A 22,876-nucleotide genomic window follows, 5' to 3' on the forward strand; every position below is an offset into this window, starting at 1 on the left:
TACCATATTTTTCAATTTATTTGCAAGGCTGGCTTAACAAATATAGCATATCAATGGTTACTCTCCTGATGCATTAAATACATAGCTTTAAATTATTTCTACAAGTAAAAAGAAACTTTTTTATTTAGCAAAACAAACATTTATTGAGGATGTAATGAGGAATCAGATTGTCTCTCTCCTTGAGATGTCCCTTGTCCAGTAGGGGAAACGGACATTACATAGCCACAGAAAATGTGAGGATAGGAGAACAGAGCTGCGGGGGCTCTGCAGGGACAGTGGCAGGGGCAGGGCAGGAGCAGGGACAGATGTCAATGCTACACAGAGGAAGCAATAGTTTGGTTGAGACTTAGAAGTTTCAGTGTTGCCAGGGAGGAAGGGCAAATGGATAGTGTGAAAAAGATGAAAGAATGTGGTGTTTGTAGGGACCAGGGTACATCTCAAGATGGCTGTAAGGCAGTGAGAAATGGATCCCCTTTGACAGAATACAGAGTGAATACTGGTGCTGTAATCTTACTTTACTTCCCAGTTGGCTGTTTACTCAGTTTTTACATATCTCTAGAAACAGTTTTATTTATAATCTGTTTTTTTCCCATTTACCCCTTTGTTACATGTAGAAATATCAACATGCTGGTCACCTGATGAAACAGGAAAAGTGAAAATATGTACTCTTTAATGTGCTTCTGTTTTAAGGATTTTGCATCTATTAAAAGCTTTCAGTGTCAATAGCACCTTGATGAATTCTATAAAACAAAGCATTACCTAAGAGGTGAAATGATAAATATTTGAAACTTCTGTTATTTTCTGTTGGTGAATGATTTGTCATAATTTTTTACAGTTGTCCTTCAAAATCCTGGAGGGAGGTGAGAAACCCACTTTACAGGAGAAACTGAGGTAAGGCATTTTCCTTGGTCTCAATGTGAGAGACTGGAGTATGCTGGGGAGGTTACTGTATTTCATTGTATCAGGTGTCTTAATACCTCCTGATACTATTAAGTTTCAGGGGTTTTCTTGTAAATTTGAGAGGATGAAGCATTTTGAGATTTGTTCTCTGTACTGGAAACATATTACATGGTATCCACAGTGCTGGAACTGTACGGTGCTGCAGGAGCTGAGGCTGGGCTCCTTCTCCCACTATTCAGTCTGGAAGAAGGACATGCAACACCAGTTGTTCCAGAAGTGCTGATTGTGCAGCTATGCTGTATGTCTCAGAAGTTGGAATGCATGGTGTATGCACTGTTTTATAACCACAATCATGGCTCTTCAGTGTCTTCACTGGATTCTTCTTGGATAAGAAGTATGTTGCTTCTCTTCTCCCAGCTGCTGCACTTGACAACACTGTATGAGCAAACAGGGCATTTTAAAATTGTAACTAGGCAACACAAGAATAAGAAGTCTGTATTCCATCTTTTTGTAAATATGGCTTGTGATAAATTATGAAGATTATTCATAGGACACAGCTGAACTACAGAAACCATGCTTGTAGACTAGGTGGGAGCAGTGAACACCAGTACACCTGCTGGAAGAGGAAACCCACCAACAAAGGAAGCACCAACAGATAACAACAGAAGAAGGCGAGGGAGGGAGTAGAAGCCACACTAACCTCAATCCAGGACCAATCTGGAAATACAACTAAATGGTGGAGAAATTACCCAGAACAAAAAACTGAATAAGAGCAAGACAGAAGCCTCAAAACCTCATACACACAGAAGAATCAGCTTCAACACAACCTGTCCACACCTGCATAACAGAATACAAGAGGTGGCAGATGGAGTGACCCTCAGTTAATCAGCTGGAGGGGAGGACCCACCAAAGAAAGACCCAGCAACAATCAAAACCCAAAGACATACAGAGAGCCAACATAAATGACAGCCCAAGACCAAGGAGCTCAGGAGATCAAGGAGACTGCACCACTGAATCACACAGGTCTACTACCATAGAAGTTCACACCATAAACCCAGGGAGGCAGAACAGATCAATTTAAGAAGCAGAGGCTAACAGGAAGAGTCTCACAAACAATGGGAAGACAAAGAAACAAACCCCAAATGAAAGTAAAGGAGGAAGCCTCAGAAAGAATGCTAAATGAAACAGAGGCAAGTCAGCTATCAGATACTGAGTTCAAAGCAATGGTTATCAGGAAGCTCAATGAGCTCACAGAGAATTACCAAAAACTACAGGGAAACTACAATGAACTCACTGCAAACTATATAAACATGAAAAAGGAAATAGAAACTATCAACAAGGGCCAAGAGAAAGAGAAGAATACAGTTTCTGAACTAAAAAACACAGTAGAAGGATACAAAAGCAGGTTAGATGAAGCAGAGGATAGGATAAGCTGGAGGACAAGGTGGAAAAAAAAACACCCAGAAGGCAATGAAAAGAAAAAAGAGGCTGAGAAAGAATGAGGAAGGGTTAAGGGAAATGCAGGACAACATGAAACATAATAATATCTGCATAATAGGGATACCAGAAGAAGAACAAGAATAGCAAGAGATAGAAAACCTGTTTGAAAAAGTAATGATGGAAAACTTCCCTAATTTGATGAGAGAAAAAGTCACACAAATACAGGAAACACAGAGAGTCTCAATCAAGAAGAACCCAAAGAGGCCCACTTCCAGACACGCCATAATTAAAATAGCGAAATTCTAAGACAAAGAGAGAATCTTAAAGGCAGCAAGGGAGAAACAGGAAGTAACATACAAGGGAGCCCTGATAAGGCTAGCATCTGACTTCTTAATGGAAATGCTCCAAGCCAGAAGAAAATGGTAAGAAATATTCCAAGCAGGAGAACCAGAGGCTTGCAACCAAGGCTACTTTACCCAGCAAGCCTCTCAATTAAGATGGAAGGCCAAATAAGGAGCTTCCCAGACAAAGAAGTCTAAGAGAATACACCTCCACCAAACCAGCTCTGCAAGAGATGCTAAAGGAACTGCTTTAAGAAAACTAAGGAAAAGAATGACGAGAGAGGAACACAGGTAAGAAAAAGGGCAATGAATAAATACCTATCAATAATAACCTTAAACAAAAGTGTATTAAATGCTTGAATCAAAAGACATAGAATAGCTGAATGGATATGAAATCATCACCCACACATACCAGAGACAAGAGTCTCTAGCTGCCTACAAGAGAGCCACCTCAGGACAAAAGACCTATACAGACTGAAAGTGAAGGGCTGGAAACAATTTTACAAGCAAATGGAAAGGGGAAAAGAGCCGGGGTAGCAATACTCATATCAGACAAAATAGACTTCCAAAAATAAGGGCCATAAAGAGAGACCCAGAAGGTCACTCCATAATACTCAAGGGAAGAATCCATTAAGAAGGCATAAACATTGTAAATGTATATGCACCCAACATAGGAGCATCCAAATACATAAAGAAAATCTTAGAGGACTTAAAGAAAGATATTGACAGAAACACAATTATAGTAGGGGATTACTTACCCCACTGTCACAAATGGACAGATCTTCCAAACAAATATCAACAAAGATATTGTGACATTGAACAATGTCCATGATCAATTAACTGATATATATATATATATATATATATATATATACAGCTTTTCATCCCAAAGAAACAAAATACACATTCTTTTCAAATGCACATGGAACAGTTTCAAAAATAGACCACATGATGGGACACGAAACAAGCCTCAACAAATTCAAGAAAATTGAAATTATATCAAGCATTTTCTCTGACCACAAAGGACTGAAACTAGAAACCAACCTCAAGGAAAAAAACTAAAAAATACTCAAACTCATGGAGATTGAATAGCATGCTATTAAACAATGAATGGGCCAAGAATGAGATCAAGGAAAGAATCACAAAGTTTCTGGAAACAAATGAAAATGAATTCACAAAAACCTAAAACTTATGGGACACAGCAAAAGCAGTCCTGAGAGGGAAGTTCATAGTGATACAGACCTACCTAAAAAAATAGAAACATTTCAAATAAACAACCTAACCCTATGCCTACAAGAACTCGAGGAACAACAACAAAGACAGCCCAGAGCAAGTAGAAGGAAGGAAATAACCAAGATCAGAGCATAATTAAACAACATAGAGACTAAAAGAACAAAACTAAGGATCATTAAATCCAGGACCTGGTTCTCTGAACAGGTAAACGAAATTGACAAGCCTTTAAACAGGCTTATCAAAGAGAGAGAGGGAGGGAGGTAGAGAGAGAGAGAGAGAGAACATCCAAATAAACACAATCAGAAATGAAAGACGAGAGATTACAACTGATAACACAGAAATACAAAGGACTGTAAGAAAATTACTACAAAGAACTATATGTCAAGAAATTTGAAAACCTAGGTGAAATGGGCACATTTCTAGAAAAATGTAATCTTCCAAAACTCAGTGAAGAAGAAGCAGAAAGCCTGAACAGACCAATAACAGCAGATGAAATTGAAGCAGTAATCAAAAAGCTCCCAACACACAGAAGCCCTGAACCAGATGGTTTCACAGGAGAATTTTACAAAGCATTTAAGGAAGAGCTAAACCCTATTCTTCACAGACTATTCCAAAAAATTCAAGAAGATGGAAGACTTCCAAACTCCTTTTATGAAGCCAGCATCATCCTAATCCCAAAACCAGATAAAGATACAACAAAGAACAAAAACTTCAGGCCAATATTGCTGGTGAATATAGACGCTAAAATCCTCAACAAAATATTGGCAAACCACATCCAGGAATACATTAAAAAGATTATGCGCCATGACCAACTGGGATTCATCCCAGGGATGCAAGGATGGTACAATATTCGCAAATCAATGAATGTGATACATCACATAAACAAAAGCAAAGACAAAAATCACATGATTATATCAATAGATGCAGAAAAAGCATTTGATAAGGTACAACACCCATTCATAATGAAAACACTCAGCAAAGTGGGAATAGAGGGAGCATTCCTCAACATAATAAAGGCCATATATTAGAGACCTACAGCCAACATCATACTCAATGGGAAAAACTAAAATCTTTCCCACTAAGATCAGGAAAAGGACAAGGTTGTCCACTTTCACCACTTCTATTCAACATAGTATTGGAAGTTCTAGCCACAGCAATTAGACAAGAAAAGGAAATAAAAGGCATCCAAACTGGGAAGGAGGAAACAAAATTGTCACTGTAGATGACATGATCATGAACGTAGAAAATCCTGTAGACTCCACCCCAAAACTGCTTGACCTAATAAATGAATTTGGCAAAACAGGGGGATACAAAGTCAATATTCAGAAATGAAAGGAATTTTTGTATACCAACAATGAAACATCAGAAGCAGAAATAAGAAAAAAAAACCCATTTGATATAGCAACAAGAAAAATAAAAGTACTTAGGAATAAACCTAACCAAGGAGGTAAAAGACCTGTACTCAGAAAACTACACATCACTGAAGAAAGAAATTAAGGAAGACACAAACAAATGGAAACATATACCATGTTCATGGATCAGAAGAATTAACATCATCAAAATGTCCGTACTACCCAAAGCAGTTTATAGATTCAATGCAATAGCTATTAAAATACCAACACCTATTAAAGTACCAATATCATATTTCACATATATAGAACAAACACTTAAAAAATTTCTATGGATATAAATTTAGAGCTGAATAGTTGCTGAAATTTTGAGAAAGAAGAGCAAAGTAGGAGGGGTCAGAATACCTGTTATCAAACTGTATAAGGCCACTGTAATCATAACAGCCTAGTAATGGCATAAAAACAAACACATAGACCAATAGAACGGAATAAAGAGCCCAGAAACAAACACAAGTCTCTACAGTCAGTTAATATTTGACAAAGGGGGCAGCAACATAAAATGAAATAAAAATAGCCTCTTCAACAAATGGTGTTGGGAGAGCTGGACAGGTACATGAAAAAAAAATGAAACTCAAGCACCATACACAAAAATAAATTCAAGGTGGATAAAAGATTTAAATATAAGTTGTGACACCATTAAAGTCCTGGAGGACAACATAGGCAGGAAAATCTCAGATATTTCATGCAGCAACATTTTCACTGATATGTCCCCCAGAGGAAGGGACATAAAGGAAAGAATAAACAAATAGGATCTCAATAAAAGAAAATGCTTTCTGCCCAGCTAAAGAAAACAGCACTAAAATGAAAAGAAACCAACCACATGGGAAAACATATTTGCCAATAATACCTCAGACAAGGGTTTAATCTCCAAAATATATAAAGAACTCACATGACTCCACTCTAAGAAGACAAGCAACCCAATTAAAAAATGGGCAAAGGACTTGAGCAGACATTTCTCCAAGGAGGACATACAGAGGGTCCAGACACATATGAAAAGATGCTCAGTATCACTAGCTATCAGAGAGATGAAAATTAAAACCACAATGAGATACCACCTCACACCATTGAGAATGACCATCATAAAGAAAGCAACAAACAAGTGTTGGAGAGGTTACAGAGAAAAGGGAACCCTAGTGCACTGTTGGTGGGATTGCAGACTATTGCGACCACTATGGAAAACAGTATGGAATTTCCTCAAAAAAACTAAAAATGGAACTGCCTTTTGACCCAGCAATTCCACTGCTAGGATTATATCCTAAGAACCCTGAAACATCAATTCAAAAGAACCTCTGCACCCCAATGTTCATAACAGCACAATTTACAATAGCCCAGTGCTGTAAGCAACCTAGATGCCCATCAGTAAATGAATGGATCAAAACACTATGGTACATTTACACAATGGAATTCGATGCAGCAGAAAGAAGGAAGGAGCTCCTACCCTTTGCAACACCATGGATGAAACTGGAGAGCATTATGCTAAGTGAAATAAGCCAGGTGGTGAAGGACAAATACCATATGGTCTCACCTTTAACAGGAACTTAATCAACAAAATGAACAAGCAAGCAAAATATAACCAAAGACACTGAGATTTAGAACAGGCTGACAGTGACCAGAGGGGAGAGGGGAGGGGATTTCATGGGAAAAGGGTGAAGGGTTTGCAGGAACAAGTATAAAGGACACATGGACATTAACAAGGCGGGGGTGGAAACAGGGGAGGAAGGTGGGGAGGGCTGTGGTGGTAGGGAGGGCTTGGGGGGAAAGGCATAAAACTGTACTTGAACAACAATAAAAAAATTATTCATAGAAGGAACATACTGCTATTTTGAGTTCAACAGGGCCATTAGCCATAGCATTCTAGAAGAATGTAGAAACTGCATGAGTTCTTTTTCTCCCAGATCCGTAGAACAACCACTTGGCCCACTGTCTACACTGTGTGTCTTGCAAAGAATATTTATGACTGAAGCTGTGACTGAAGTTCATGTTCACCAGTTATAATGGAAACTAGGACAAGAAGCCATCTGGAAGTAATTAATATAGCATGTAATTTCAATTTTAAAAATACTGAACATTTCAGGGTTAAAAAGATCTCAGAAGACCAATGACATTTACAATATTAGAAACATTATTAGATGGATAACTACCTTTATCCAGCAGCACTAATTTTTCTGGTTATTAAAGTAATGTGTTCATAACAGAATATTTTTAAGTGTCTGAAGACTAAAATTAAAAGTATCCATTATTCTATTCCCCATGTAGGCAATTCTTATTAAAGTCATTTTTCATGATATGGACACACCATTTTACGTAACCATTGTTGGACATTTTTGTAATTCAAAACACTTTTACCATAACAAACTTTTTTTATATAAATATTGCTACTACTGATCATTTCCTTAGGATAGGATTCTAAAAGGAATCACTGGGTCAAATACTATGAACATTTTAAAAGCCTTTCATACATATTTATGAATTGCTTTCTGAAAATGAGAGTGCCAAATAACATCACCACCAGCTGTGTACAAGATTGATTGTGTGATCATGTGCCCACTAGCAGAGCTCATACCACTTCAATAGGTGAATATTCTCTTTTAAAGAAGATGGCTAGTAAAAATCAGTTTTCATAAAAATTACAGAGGAACTATAAATAGTATTGCACCCTGTCTTACATAGACTGAGGTATCAGAACTCAATTGGGATAATATGCACGGAGATCCCACTATAAATGAAACATGGGCTGACCCTCTAAGGCAGGGGCATCAAATTCATTTTAACTGGGGGCCACAGCAGCCTTGTGGTTGCCTTCAAAGGGCTGAAATAATTTTAGGACTGTGTAAATGTAACTACTCCTAACCGTTAAGGAATTGAAATTACATTCGGCCCTTTGAAGGCAACCATGAGGCTGATGTGGTCCCTGGTGAAAGTGAATTTGACACCCCTGCTCTAAGGAGTTCACAGTCCTGGGAGAATGCCTACAGCCTGTGCAGGTAGCTACTGTCCTCCTGACCCACAGCCATCTCCCATAGTGCTGAGGAGAAGGAAGCCTGAAGACTGTACCCACCTTCTTCTCCTGAGGCATCAGGGCTGTGGTATCACATAGGGAATGGGCCACAGCCAGCGGAGACAGGGGAATGAGCTCTCAGCTCAAGCGGCTGGCCCCAAGAATGTGTCAAATATACTACTTAGGCACTTCAGCAACCACTTACTTAATAACTTACACTTTTTGTTAATTGAAAGGCAAAGGGAGAAATAAACATTTCCCTTACATTTATATTTCTGCTCTCTTTTCATTCTATGTACTATTCATCAAAAGCATTTTGTACTTTGTATTTATTTGGATATTGACAATTAAAAAGGGAGTCACTAAACACGACAACTCTGGAAAGAGAATTCCTAATAGTTATTGCCTGCTATTTGCTCTTTTCATTCATCTAAGAATCCATATTAACGTATATCTTCTTACAGTAGTCTTTTGGCCATCACAGGATATTGCACTCTAGGAAACCATAGTTTGGAGAGAGATATATATTTTAAGATGCTAATTTTATTTATTTAATTTTTAAAAATCCTCACCTGAGGATATTTATTGATTTTAGAGAGAGGAAGTGGGGAAGTGAGAGACAGAGAAAGAAAGATGTGAGAGAGAAACATGAGGAGGAGGGGCCAAGATGGAGGCAGAGGCAGAAAGGCTTCCCTTCCTCACACAACCAAAAGAGGAAAACAACTAATCTAAAAACAAAGAACAACCAGAACTGCCAGAAAAATATTTGCATAGAAGTCCAACAACCAAGGAATTGAATAAACATTCAATTAGAGGTAGGAGGGGCAGAGATGGGCAGCAGGGCAGAGAGGACGAGGCGAGGAGGCAGCTGGAGGACCACGCCGGCAGTCCTACATTGGCTCACAGACAAGCCTGGGGGAAAGTAGGGGAGCTACATGGACCTCAAAACCCTGGGTTCCAGGGAGGGCAACTAAGGACTCAAAAGCACAGTTTGAGGAAAAGATTTGTGGGCATTGTGGAGACAGGAGAAACTCTCAGCCTCACAGGAGAGTATGTTGGAGAGACTCACAGGGTCCTAAAATGAGCACAAACCCACCCACCTGCAAATTAGCACCTAAAGGGCACAAACCACTTGTGGGAAGTGAGGGAAGTGACGGAAAGTGGGAAGAGAACAGAGCAAGTGGCATTATTCCCTCTCTGACCCCTCCCCCACATACAGCACCACAAAGCAGCAATGAGGGTTGCTCTGCCCTGGCAAATACCTAAGGCTCCACCCATTACACATAACAGGTGCACTGGTACAAAGAAATATGGCCCAAATGAAAGAAGAGATCAAAGTTCCAGAAAAAGAGCTAAGGAACAAGGAGATAGCCAACCTATCAGATGCAGAGTTCAAAACACTGGCAATCAATCAGGATGCTCACAGAATTGGTTGAGCTCAGTTGCAAAATGAAGGAAGAAATGAAGGCTACACAAAATGAAAAAAGGAAAATATACAGAGAACCAACAGTGAAGAGAAGAAAACTGGGACTCAGATCAACAATTTGGAACAAAAGGAAACAATAAGTATCCAAGTGGAATAGAATGAAGAAACAAGAATGCAAAAAAAAAAAAATGAGAAGCTTAGAAGCCTTTGGGACAATTTTAAATGTTCCAACATCAGATCATGGGAGTGCCAGAAGAAGAGGAAGAGCAAGATATTGAAAACTTACTAGAACAAATAATAAAGGAGTATTTCCCCAATCTGGCAAAGGAAATAGGCTTCCAAGAAGTTCAGGAAGCTCAGGGAGTCCCAAAAAAGTTGGACCCAAAGAGGAACACACCAAGGCACATCATCATTAAAGTTACCCAAGATAAAAGATAAGGAGAGAATCTTAAAAGCAGCAAGAGGAAAGGAGAGAGTTACCTGTAAAGGAATTCCCGTAAGACTATCAGCTGATTTCTCAAAAGAAACCTTATAGGCAAGAAGGGGCTGGAAAGAAGTATTCAAAGTCATAAAGGCAAGGACCTACATCCAAGATTCTCTATCCAGCAAAGCTTTCATTTAGAATGGAAGGGCAGATAAAGTGCTTCCCAGAGAAGGTCAAGTTAAAGGAGTTCACCACCACTAAGCCCTTATTATATGAAATGTTAAAAAGACTTGTCTATGAAATAGAAGATCAAGAACTATGAACAGTAAAGTGGCAACTAACCCACAATTATCAACAACTGAACCTAAAAAACAAAAACTAAGCAAACAACTAGAACAGGAACAGAATTATAGAAATGGAGATCACATGGAGGGTTATCTGTGGGGAGGGAGAAGGGAGCTCTGAGGGGGGAAAGGTACAGGGAATAAGAAGCAGAATAGGTAGGCACGAAATAGTCAGGGGGAGGTTAAGAATAGTATAGGAAATGGAGAAGCTAGAAAACTTATATGTACGACCCATAGACATGAATTGGTGGGGGGGTGGGAAGAGTACGGGGAGGAGGAGAGTAAAGGGTAGGAAAAAAAGTGGGACAACTGTAATAGTATAATCAATAAAATATACTTAAAAAAGAAACATTAATTGGTTGCCTCCTGTATGCAGCCCGATTGGGCATCGAACCCACAACCATTTGCTGTACCAGGTGATGGTCCAATCAGCTGAGCTTTTGATGCTAATCTAATCAATTGTTCATATTTAAAGAGACTGGGGCAACTTCTCAGAGTGTCCATCTGACCCACTCTTTCTCCTAGTTCTAGTCAGCCATGTCACTGCCTGTTTTTTCCTAAGTCTCCAAAATTATTGAAAGATGTCTTCATATCCAAATTTCTTGAGAAAAGTATATTCTGAGGCTACACTTCAACAGATCTTTGCAATTTTATTGGTGAGATTAGGAAATTCATTTAAGTCAGCTATCCTTGCACAAAATGATTAAAACTCAATACATACCATAGACTGATCACTGGAATTAGTAATAGACCGGCAGACAGCAGAAAGGTAAAGCCTGGGTACCACGCAACAGTTGCTGAATAAATTCCATTAAAGGTAGAACCTGCAGTGACTCCGCCAAGTGTTTCTAAGAAAGCAATACTTGCAAACAGGGTCCCTATTTGGGGTTGGGGTATAGGGGGAGAAAAAGAAAAGGCTGAGTTACACAACAGCAAATGAGAATCAACTGTTACTCCTTGAAAAGAACAAACACGGAGGCACAGCTTGGTGAGTGAAAACTATTCCTTCATCCTGGCTGGCATAGTTCAGTGGATTGAGCATGGGCTGCAAACCAAAGTGTCGCAGGTTCGATTCCCAGTCAGTGCACATGCCTGGGTTGCAGGCCACGGCCCCCAGCAACTGCACATTGATGTTTCTCTCTCTCTCTCTTTTTCCCTCCCTTCCCTCTCTAAAAATAAATAAATAAAATCTTTTAAAAAACCCAAAATTTAAAAAAAACCTATTCCTTCAAAATTCCTGAGAAGTCAGTTACCCATTTTGTGGGTGAAGAAACCAAGATGAAGAGTTATCCTTGGACTTGACATGAGAGATGCTGAAAACACAATACCACTGGCCTTGAACAATGTGGGGATTAAGGGTACTGACCTCCTCTCCCCCTATAGTGGAAAACTGTAGTTGTTCTTCGGTGCCTGCAGACCACTGGGTCCAGGGCCCCTGCAGATACCCACATCTGCAGATGTTCAAGTCCCTTATACACAGTGGCCTAGGATAATGCACAGTGGTTCCAATGACAATAGGATAAAGCTAAAAGTTGTCACAATTCACAACAGGAAATTCCAAAATGTAAATTAAACATTTTTAAATGTCACTACATTAAACAATATGAAAGGACTTTTTAAAAGCCTTTATAAATAAATTAAATTAAATATGAACAAAAATAAACTATGCATCCTGACAAGTCTATTTGAGCTCTAAGTCAAACAGATAGATTTTTCTTTATTCCCTAAACAGCATGAAATATAAATCACAAACCATAAAATTCACCCTTTCAAACTGTACAGTTCAGTGGCTCTTAGTATGTTTAGAGTCAGGCAACCATCACTACTAATTTTAGGACATTTTATCACCCCCAAAAAGAAACTCTGTACCCATCACTCCCTTTGTCCCCAGCCCCCGGAAAACACTAATCTAATTTCAGTCTCTATTGATTTGCCTTGTTTGAACATTCATACAAATGGAATCATATTTATATGATAATATGTGGCCTTTTGTGACTAGCTTCTTTCATCTAGCATAATAACTTCAAGGTTCGTGTTGTAGCATGTGTCAGTACTTTATTTTTTAATTGCCAAATAATATTCCATTGCAGAGACACACCACATTTTGTTTCTTCATTCATCAGTTCACAAACATTTGCATTGGTTTTGCTTTTTGGCTGTTATAAATAATGCTGCTGTGAACATCTATATACACAATTTTGTGTGGACATGTGTTTTCATTTTTCTTGGTACATACCTAGAAATGGAACTGCTGAGTCATAAGGTAACTATTTAACTTTCTGAGGAGCTACCAAACTGTCTTGCAAAATGGCTGTATCACTTTACACTCCCATCAGCTGTGTGTGAGGGTTCCAATTTCTCCACATCCTCAGCAATGCTGTCCTTTTCATTTTAGCCATCCAGTGGTTTTGATTTCCATTTTCTTGATGCCTAATGATGTTGAGCATTTTTTCATGTGTTTTTTGGCCATTTGTATGTCTTCTTTGGAGAAGTATCTGTTTAAATACTTTTCCCATTTTTCAATTGTCTTTTTGCTGTTGAGTTTTACGAATTCTTATATATACTGGATACAAGTTCCTTATTGAAACATGTGATTTGCAAATACATTCTCCTATTCCATGGGTTGTCTTTTCACTTTCTTGATGATAGACAAAAGTTTTTAATTTGATTAAAGTCTAATTTAACTATTTTTTCTTTTATTGTTGTGCTTTTGGTGTCATACCACTGCATGATTCAAAGAAGCAAGTAGATTTTTACATACTATACTTTACATACTATACATACCATACAAATTTTTATATTCCTAAGTGGTTTTCCACTTACTATCACATAATCTGTAAACAGCTGTGTAAATATATGGCTCTATCTTATGAGTGGAAAAGAATCAAGAAGTATATTTTTGAATTTATAGAATTACGTAGTGCTCCCCAGTGTTGACTAAACTGCCATAAATAGAAAAGCATGACTGTGAATTATTCATAAACAATTAATGTGAACATTTGCACCAGCCTAAGATGTGAAACAAAGGAAAGCTCCAAAGTCCAATAATACTCAGATGTTACAAAGGGGAAGGAGGACAACTCCATATGCCTGATATTCAACTAGTAACTAGTTCTATTAGAAATTTAACTTTCATTTTCCTTTTGTACTGATTATTCACTGTCCTCCCCCTTCAACTGTACTCTCTCCCTGCCCTGCTCTGTGCTTGGGAGGCTCACCCCACAATTTACATGACTTGGGCTTCCTTAGCGGCCTGCCGGCCTGTTGCACTCGGTCAATGGGATGAACGAGGAGATAGAAAGGTTGTGGTGTTTCTTCTCTGCTCCCTCCCTATTCTGGCCATCCTGTCTGGGTGCCTCCACACTGCACACTCCTCTCTAATGTCCTTCATTAACATCTCTTTCATTGAACCATCTGAGTGGGGTTCCTGCTTTTACTCTGAATCAGGCCCAGCATAAGAATACAGTTAGAGGCCTCTATGTTATATTCCAAGTATTTAAAAGTTACAATTCTGACTAACAAACTGTTAACTAAGATACGTTCTGTCTCCTTACTCTGAGAAACATACCTTTGTAATGCTTTGGGAGGTCAGACATGAATTTAGAATTCTCAGACTTTTGAGAATCCCATGTAGGAAACTGACAGTGCTGGCCTTTCGTCTCCAGCTGCAGGCTGCAGCCCACCATGTGTCCACCTCTTGCTCCATCCTGCTCAGAAAGGGCCCTTCACACATGGCTGTGCACACCCTGGCTCTGCAATTCCAAGGCTAGGCCAGGTCTCCTATAAAAAGTCACTGCTTGGCTACCCCTTTGGCCTAGAGGTGAGCACACTGGGCTCATAGTCCTCCTTCAGAAGAAAGGATCTAAGGAAGAGGATCATGCAGGCATCACTGGACATGATCCCAGAGCTGTTTGGCTGGGAATTATGGGGACCCAGGTACCCAGAGCATAGTCTAAAAGGAGAAAGGTGCTGTGGGCTCCCAGAGGGCATATCTGCCTGGCCTTGAGGTCCTCCCCTCCTCTTGGGGCAGGCCTGGCCAGAGCAGGCCTCCTAAAGCATGTGGCCCTGGGCAGGGGCTCCCTTGTCTGAATAGAGGCCTCTCCCTAACACAGAACTGACCACTTAATTCAAAAGGAGTCTGTGCAGAAAAATGCTGTGGATCCTCTGAAGAAGCAAACATTGATCATACATAGATTTCAGTGGTACAGGTTGCAGATTCATTACGGTCCTTAAGCAAATTAAACTACCTTGTTCGGAAGAACGAACCACTTTCGACATCATGGACCCGCAGAACAGAGATCGGCACAACAGTGAAGAGGAAGGGCAGCCTGACTGTGAGAGACGGTTGGAAATCAGAAAACTAACAGTCAATTTTAAATGTCAAAGACTTTCTCTCTAAATATTTTATTTCTATAGGCATCCTAAGTGATGGCATCTAAAAACTGAATGAAATGTAGGATTCTATTTAATGAGTTAAGACAGACTCAAGACAGGTCAGTTTAAGGCTAGTTTACTCTTGCATTCTTAATCCCAGTACTAAGAACAAGAGCTAATGGAAGTTTTAGGTTCAGAGGTGCCAAATGGAATTGATCGGCTATTTCCCCAATTACTGTAGTAAACTCTTGTGTAGTTTTTTTCTGTGTGTTTTTTGTTTTTGATTTTTCAGACTTGGCATTTTTAGTGTTAGCATCCTTTCAATGACTAATTTGCCATAAAGAAGGTTTTTCTTAAATGTATTCAACAAGTATGAATTTTTCTTCTGAATTTGTACTATGTACTTTATATGACTGTCTTAAAATTTTTTACAGGAAGTAGCCTTAGCAGCATTTTAAGAAACACTCAGTTTGGTGAAAGCTATAGTGAAGAACTGATTCACAAGAAGAATGTTCCTCAAAACAATTTTTTGGAGAATATGTAAATTTAGAAAACTGGTTATTATGTAAATTATTTTTTGGTTCACAAGCCAGCACCCAGCCAACTGAGCCACACCAGTTGGGGCTTATGTAAATTATTTTTTTAAAGCAAATTGGTCCTCAGCTCCTGGCAAACTAGCTGTTAACAAATTACCTTTAATTGAATTATAATGCATTAAACAGAAAATTTTATATTAAAGTTTCTCACCCAACAGACTAAATTCATTTTACATAAACCTCATACACAGTTAGTTTTAAGGCTGCATGTGAAACTCACCTAAAAACATCATCAGCGTTGTTCGGGCAAAAGCAGTCATAGCCATTCCCACCATGGTGGTTAAAGTTCCAATGAGGGCCATGTAGATGTCTTCCATACAGTAAGAAAAAAGCCATATTCCCAGGAAACTACTCAAAAAAGAGACACTATCTAAAGCTGACCCATAACCTATAAGAACTTCATTCCAGCAGAGTGGTGAATCCAATTCATAGAGGATAAAATGGAGGAAACGCCAGCTATCACAAAAAAATAAGTGATCATTGTGAAAAGTAACAAGCAGAGCAAACACCGTCGCTCACCGGAAGCACTTTTAAAAAGCATGTAAGTTTGGTAAAATAGGTTTTTTAAGCTTTCACAATATGATATGGAATAATCTGAGATGAAGACTTTTCCATTGAATCACCAAGAAAAAATAAAATATAAATCAAGTTAACAGTAAGAACTATAGTAACAATGAAAAAGGACCACTTAAAACCTAGTTCTCTAATAAAATAGCCGGAAGACAGTCCTGTTAATCCAGTAACAATTCCAACTAGGAAGTCAATGATAGCTATTCGAATTGTTTTTTGTTTCTCTTCTTTACATTGATCAACTATGTAGGCAAAACAGGCACCCCAAAATGTGGTATAATTGCCGCAAAGGGCCCCAATGAAGGTGGATGCAATCAAAAGCTGGAGGGGAAAGGCAAAATAGGAAAGCAAACAGAGCCAGATGCTGGTCGCAAGAGCACTGGCTGAAGTCAAAATCAAAGGGAACTTTCGTCCATGGTGGTCACTGTGGGACAGAAGCATGAACGTGGACACTAAGCCAGGAATTAATCCACTTAAGTCCATCTGAAGATTAAAAAGAGACACTTTTTTTCTGAACTTCCTGCAGAGAAATAAAAAGAAGATCGTGTGTTTACAGAGGTGTGTACAATGCACATAAAGCCAGCGCGATGTGTACTATACATCACTGGGAGGTCAGGGATGGGAAATCTGGTGTGTGGGTTCACACAGCTGAAACCTTCATCCAGTTCACAAAGCAAACGTCAAAAGGCGATACCATCATCAATGTTCAGTCACAGAGTTCAAGTTCCGTGGTGGGCACATTAACCCGCAAAAGTGAAAATATGGGTATCAATGGGTGTCTGTCTCACACAGGAGACCCACAGACCTCGAGGCCTCGGGGACTGGCCAGGCACTGACTTCTCTTTCTTGTACAGACAGTTAGTTAGTACTGAGAGAGCAAATCGCTGCTCCAGCCAGAGCAACATGCTTTCCCCTGGCATGTCTTTCTCTCTACTCTGAAGGGGAGTGAATATCACGTGTAAATGTCACATTTGATAGACCTTATTTAGGAAGCGCTCAGATGTCCTTTTTACACGTTTCCACAAATACATTAGGGAGAAACACTCCTTTATTTACTAAAAATTAAGATAAAACCCAAATAGGAGTTTTGCACTGACTAAAATGGAAAAGTGGGTTAAACTAAGGAATGAGATAAACTCAGCTCCCCGAGGACCTCACCAGCTATGCACATACACAGACTGGCAGCGTAACAACTGTTATACTAGTTATTTGACAGAAAAAATTGGGGTAATATTAAAAGCATTTCCTGCTTGTCACTTCTCTGTATTTTCCAAATTTTATATAAAGAGTATGTGCCATTATTATAATGGGGATTACTAAGTTCATTAAAAATGTTTTATTCATGTAATATTTAGAAAGTACCCTAAACAACTGATGAACCACAAAATTATCAAATACTGAATTAATGTTTTTTTAAATAGTGAGCCTATTTCCATTTTTACACAGTCATGCAATTCAAACAATTCCATGTGGCCAGAAAATGTTCTTGTCACTCAGCCCGAAAACTTAGCCATCTTTTTTAAAAGATTTTATTTATTTATTTTTAGAGAGGGAAGGGAGGGAAAAAGAGAGAGAGAGAGGGAAACATCAATGTGCGGTTGCTGGGGGTCATGGCCTACAACCCAGGCATGTGCCCTGATTGGGAATCGAACTTGCGATGCTTTGGTTTGCAGCCATGCTCAATCCACTGAGCTATGCCAGCCAGGGCTTAAAACTTAGCCATCTTAGCTCTGGCCTTTCCCTTTGCCTCACCTGTGCCCCACCGACACAGTGCATTCTGTCACCCCATGTTTTTCAGGCCCCTTTCCTTCTTTATAGTCCCACAGAGCAACAGTGGACCAACAACTCTTATTCATTTTCACCTGGACCACCCTGGCATCTGACTGATCCCTTTATCCAATTCAGTAAGCATGGCCAATCCTCTGACTTCAAAGACCACAGACACGCGATCTGCACGACTTTCACCTGCCTAAAAGTTTCAGTATCTCTCCACTGCCTGCTGCAGAACCTTGACACTCCTTAGTCTGGTAAGAAGGCCACCAAGAAACGATCCAACCTCACTTTCCAGCACTGTCCCTGCTCACTCCCCAAATACTCTCTAAGTTCCAGGCACAGTCCAACCTGGATTTCTATGAAAAGTGCAAAAAGATGTAGCTTCCCTTTCTTCTGGACCTTCCCACACAACAATTGCCATTCCCCAGCTGTAGTTCTTGGCACAATGATTAAGATTGAGCCCTGGTGGCAGATGAATATGATTCAAATCCAGCCGGTCAGAATGATCTTCACAGCAATTCTAACGATCCTTACAAACACACTTCAGCTCCTGTTACTCCTTTCCTCAGAATCCCCTAATGGCTGCCCTCACAGTGGAATACATCCCATTCCTTGCGGTGGCAGTGGGTGGCATGGGTGGCCCAAAACCATGACTTCTCTGATTTCATCTTCACTTCCTCCCTCCTCTCGCCCCTCAAACACTCCATGTGCATTTGCTTTTGCATTTGCTGTTTTCTCCCCAGACTGTCACACAGCTCACTTCCTCAATTCAAATGTCACCTCCTTAGAGGGCCTACTATGACCAGTCTCCTAATTCAAAGCAATTCCACTAACCCTATCCGGTGCTCTATCCCCTCTGGGGCCAGGACATGTTTTAACTGATCCGCTCATTGTGTGCTTCCTCCACTATAACCTATGCTCCTGGAGGGCTGGGACCTTATTTTCCTCACCACAGTATTGCTGCCTTCTAGAACAGTGTTTGTCACAGAGTAGATACCTAATATTGATTGAATGAATGAATAATCAAGAAAAATATGACTCTGGAACTTGCTAGCACAGCTAGCAGACACATATGATCCTGACCAAATTATTTCTATAAGAGCTTCTCCCTCAGACAAGGGAGGATAACAACAGCCCCTATCTTGCAGGCTGTTGTGAGAGTTAAATTAAAGTACATATAATGTGCTGGGCACAAGGTCCTAGTACATGATCAGTGCTCACTCATTTTAGCCATTTTATTTCTATAAGATCAGACTTCTTGAGCATGTCTTTGTATCTCCCACAGATACAGTAGCCATTGGATAAATATCTGTTGAATAAATAAATGAAACAGTTATCTTTTAATCAACTTGTCAAAAGACATTCTGGTTTGGGGTTCCCCCTTCCACTTCCCCTCTCCACCTGAGTCCCAACTTCTCCTATTTGCTATCATTCCTATCCAAACTTTCACAGGCAACACTCCTCATCTCTAGCCTATGTTTTACAATACAGTTTTTTAAGAAATTCAAAGCATACTTCAAACATGAGTCAAAGTTAAGACATAAGTTGTGTGTGTACCTTTTAAACCCTGGTGAATTACAATGATATAATATATAAGGGTAAATGGGAGAAATCAGAATTTTAAAAAGTGCTATTTTCTATCTGACACTGGACAGAATGACAATGTACTGAAACAGGGAAAAAGTAAGGAAAGTAATGGCAATTTTAAAACAGTTACACTTTCATAGGCCAGAATGTTTGCATTAATCCCAACGAAATGGAAGATATTCCTTTTCTGTTGATAACAAGGGATTGTATTAGTTATTAAAAGTTTATATACAAATTGTTGAGCAAGAACAACTTTGTGATCTGTTGGGAACGCTAAGTTGTCCCCTCCAATAGCAAAGTCCCTGTCTTGAAAGTTGTCTGAATAGACCCTAATGACCAACTGAATTTCAAAATGAACCATTTAGCAAGGGAAGGAAGGAGTGGAAAGGGGATTAGAAATTCCTTCCTCCACAAAAGTCAACAAACACATCTAGAATTTTCTACCTCTTTACCCTTAGCCCAGAGTTTCCTTCCCACAGCCTCCCCATTTTGTTAAGGGGTCCTTTAGAGATTGATCTGTTTGCCAGGGAAGAGTGTTGGTGTACCTCATTGTCACAGGGCTCAGAAAAGTTGAAGATTTGGAAAATAGGTTAGATCAATATTTATTTATAAGAATATATATATTATATATAAGAATTTTATATATTAAGAAGATATAAAGAAAATATATATAAGAAGATATATTAAGAAGAATATATTTTATATATTATATATAATTAATAAGAATATTATATATTTATAAGAATATATATATTAGATCTCATCCCTAAATGGGTGGAAAATAAGACTTCCATCCAGATTTTTAAATGTTTAATATAAATGAAAGAGCTCAGTTTACTCTTATAGCTATTTCTTGAAATTCACAATATTTTCATTCTAGTATGTACATGTATATGTATTTGTTATGTAGGAATGATAAAGAAATATGCTATAACAGCAAGAAGCTCAACACGTTATCATATTATGCACCCTTTTTACACACAATTGACCTTTTAGGGGGCTGGCAAGAAAAATTTGAGCTGGAGAAATCATTCATTCATCTATTCATTCAGCCAGGGACCGACCCTGTCTGAAACAGGAACAGGCCACACACTGCTACACTTCTTTCAGTGAGCGAGTGGCCAGAACCCACCCAGCAGAGCCGGGTGTTGAGACAGAAGCTCAGGAAAGAGAGACATTTGTGTTTTGGATTTGAAAAGAAGAGAGTATTCTCCGAGAAGCTGCACAGGCACAGTATCCAGAAAAGCGGCTAGCAAGAAGTGCTAAAGGTGATGGTGGTAGCTCCGAGAACCAAAAATGTCCCTCGGTCCTAAGGAGCAAAAGGGAAGAAGCTGCCAAGGCCCGCCCCCGCTGGTGGTGGTGGTGGGGCTGGTCCCTAGTTCCCCAGTCTGAGAAGATGCACCTGTGGCCCCAGAGCACCAACGTTAAGGGAAGGGATCTAGGGAAGTATGTTCTCTTGGATATCAACCCAAGCAAAACACAGTAAATGAAACAATAGTCAATTAATTAAAAAATCTGGCAAAAATCTGCAAAATGAGACCACTGCTCCAGGCAGCAGGGGCTTTCAGCAGCTGGGTCAGGCCACAGGTGAAGCCAACACTCAACTCATCACCTGCACAAGTCACAGAGACCACCAAGGGGGCTGGAACAAGGCCTGTCTTTCCTCACTTTGACAAGGGAAAGGCAGCCAACTTTTCCAAAGTCCCAGCCCTCTCATTCTCCTTCCCTTTACTGCTCCCAAGGGTGTGGTGAGCCTACTGAGCCTTCTGACTCCCAGGGAATGACATATAGATCATAGGAAACATTTTTGAAGGGAGATACACCATGAGGTGAGACCTTGACCTTTCTCTTTTTATGACCTCATTCTAGGCTAGAACCTTGAGGTCTACATGATTGCCCAGAAATGATCAGTTCCACGGAAATCTCTCCCATGGAATTGAGAAAATGAGTTAACAGAGAGGGCTGTGCCAAACAGCCAGGCCTCACCCGGCAAGGCTATGCCTAACACCTGGGGGAACCCCTCAGGAAGGGCTAGAGCAGGAGTGTCAAACTCATTTTCAGCAAGGGCCACATCAGCCTCACGGTTGTCTTCAATGGGCCCAATGTCATTTTAGGACTGTACAAATGTAACTGCTCCTTGACTAGGGGCAAGCAGCTCGGCACTGCGGCCGGGTAGAAACAAGGTGCTGGGCTGGATAAAACAAGATGTAAGGCCGGATTTCAGCCCATGGGCCTTGTGTTTGCCACCTGTGGGCTAGAGCCTCCCTGCCCGGGGGGCTTCACCATTTCCTCCAGTGCTCAGACCCCTCTCCCAGTCACACCTGAACTCTCTTCCTCTGAGAAGACAATCTTAGAGCCAGCAGGCAGGTGACATGGATTCCTGTAAGCTCTTCTCGTCCATTAACTGGGAAGGCAGCACCACCCTTTGCCATCACAAAATATCCCCAAGAGGAAGAGTTTAAAGTTTTGTAAATGTGGTTTGTTTTTGCAGCATTGTTGAGGGTGGGGAGCCAAATCTGGATGCTATGTCTTTTGCATGTGGACACTGGTGGACTTGGTTAAAAAATGCCTGAGGGGACAGGAGAATGGTGATGGACCTCTGGGTTTAAATTAATAAAAATTGGGGGAGGAGAGGAAGAAGGAAAGACTTTGTAATATCTGTCTAAATATTTTCAGTGTCCTCAGAGCAAAATGACTGCTCTCTACCCCAGATGTCCCCACACACAGGAGTCAAAGCTGACTTGATGTAGCCAAGTGATGAATGGCCAGTGCTGTCCTCCCCCACCCCATGACAAAGGCTGGCCCCACAGTCTTCGGTGATGACACAGGGTGGGTGCCGGGAAGAAGAGAACAAGGGAAAGGCAGAAGTACCATGCTTTGCTCCAGCCCTGTCCACAGAACACTCATTGGTATTGGCCTTGATCCACAGTCAGCCTTTTGGGCAGGTGGGAGGGGGATGGAGGAAGGAGAGAGCCACAGAGGAGATGAGACTGCTCTGAAAGTTTCTGAGAGAAAGAGGAAGAGCCAGAAAAGGTGGATTTTTAAGGTGCAGAGGCAGATGAAAGGTGTCCGGAAACTTCAAACAGGAGGAGAACTGAAGATAGGCACTTTGGTTTAGGGTTTAGGAGTTTCACCGTGACCCTTGAAGGGTCAATATATGATGAGTGTCATGTTCTCTTTCATTTAAAACTCCATTACACTTTCCTTTTATTATGTTTTCTGTGTATTTTAATACCTTACCTCCTGGAATGCAAAAATCGGGCTGCTTTTGTTTTTCTCACACTCAGAAATATTGCTCTCAGGCATACTGTAGTTGCCTGTTTCCTCCCATATCCTCCTGTACACGTACTGTGCCATCAATGGGGAGGACAAGGTCATGGCAAATGCTTTCAGGCAAATGGCAGGTTCCACAAGGAAAATCTTCATAGTGCCTGGGTAGGTAGCTGAGTTCCACAAAAAAG

The 22,876-nt window shown here is 40.1% G+C and overlaps 1 protein-coding gene across 1 annotated transcript in view; it reads right to left on the reverse strand.

Annotated features, from left to right (window-relative positions):
• Window positions 1-22,876, reverse strand: part of SLC46A3 (solute carrier family 46 member 3) — a 23,572-nt gene continuing 696 nt past the window's right edge. The window contains 8 exon segments of the mRNA XM_028505289.2: window positions 1-1,335; window positions 11,237-11,393; window positions 14,763-14,799; window positions 14,801-14,847; window positions 15,706-15,927; window positions 15,930-16,079; window positions 16,082-16,566; window positions 22,651-22,858. Coding sequence (XP_028361090.1) covers window positions 1,251-1,335; window positions 11,237-11,393; window positions 14,763-14,799; window positions 14,801-14,847; window positions 15,706-15,927; window positions 15,930-16,079; window positions 16,082-16,566; window positions 22,651-22,841 — 1,374 coding nt within the window. The 5' untranslated portion in view covers window positions 22,842-22,858 and the 3' untranslated portion in view covers window positions 1-1,250.

Source organism: Phyllostomus discolor, chromosome 2, assembly GCF_004126475.2.
Source record: "Phyllostomus discolor isolate MPI-MPIP mPhyDis1 chromosome 2, mPhyDis1.pri.v3, whole genome shotgun sequence".
Taxonomy (NCBI): domain Eukaryota; kingdom Metazoa; phylum Chordata; class Mammalia; order Chiroptera; family Phyllostomidae; genus Phyllostomus; species Phyllostomus discolor.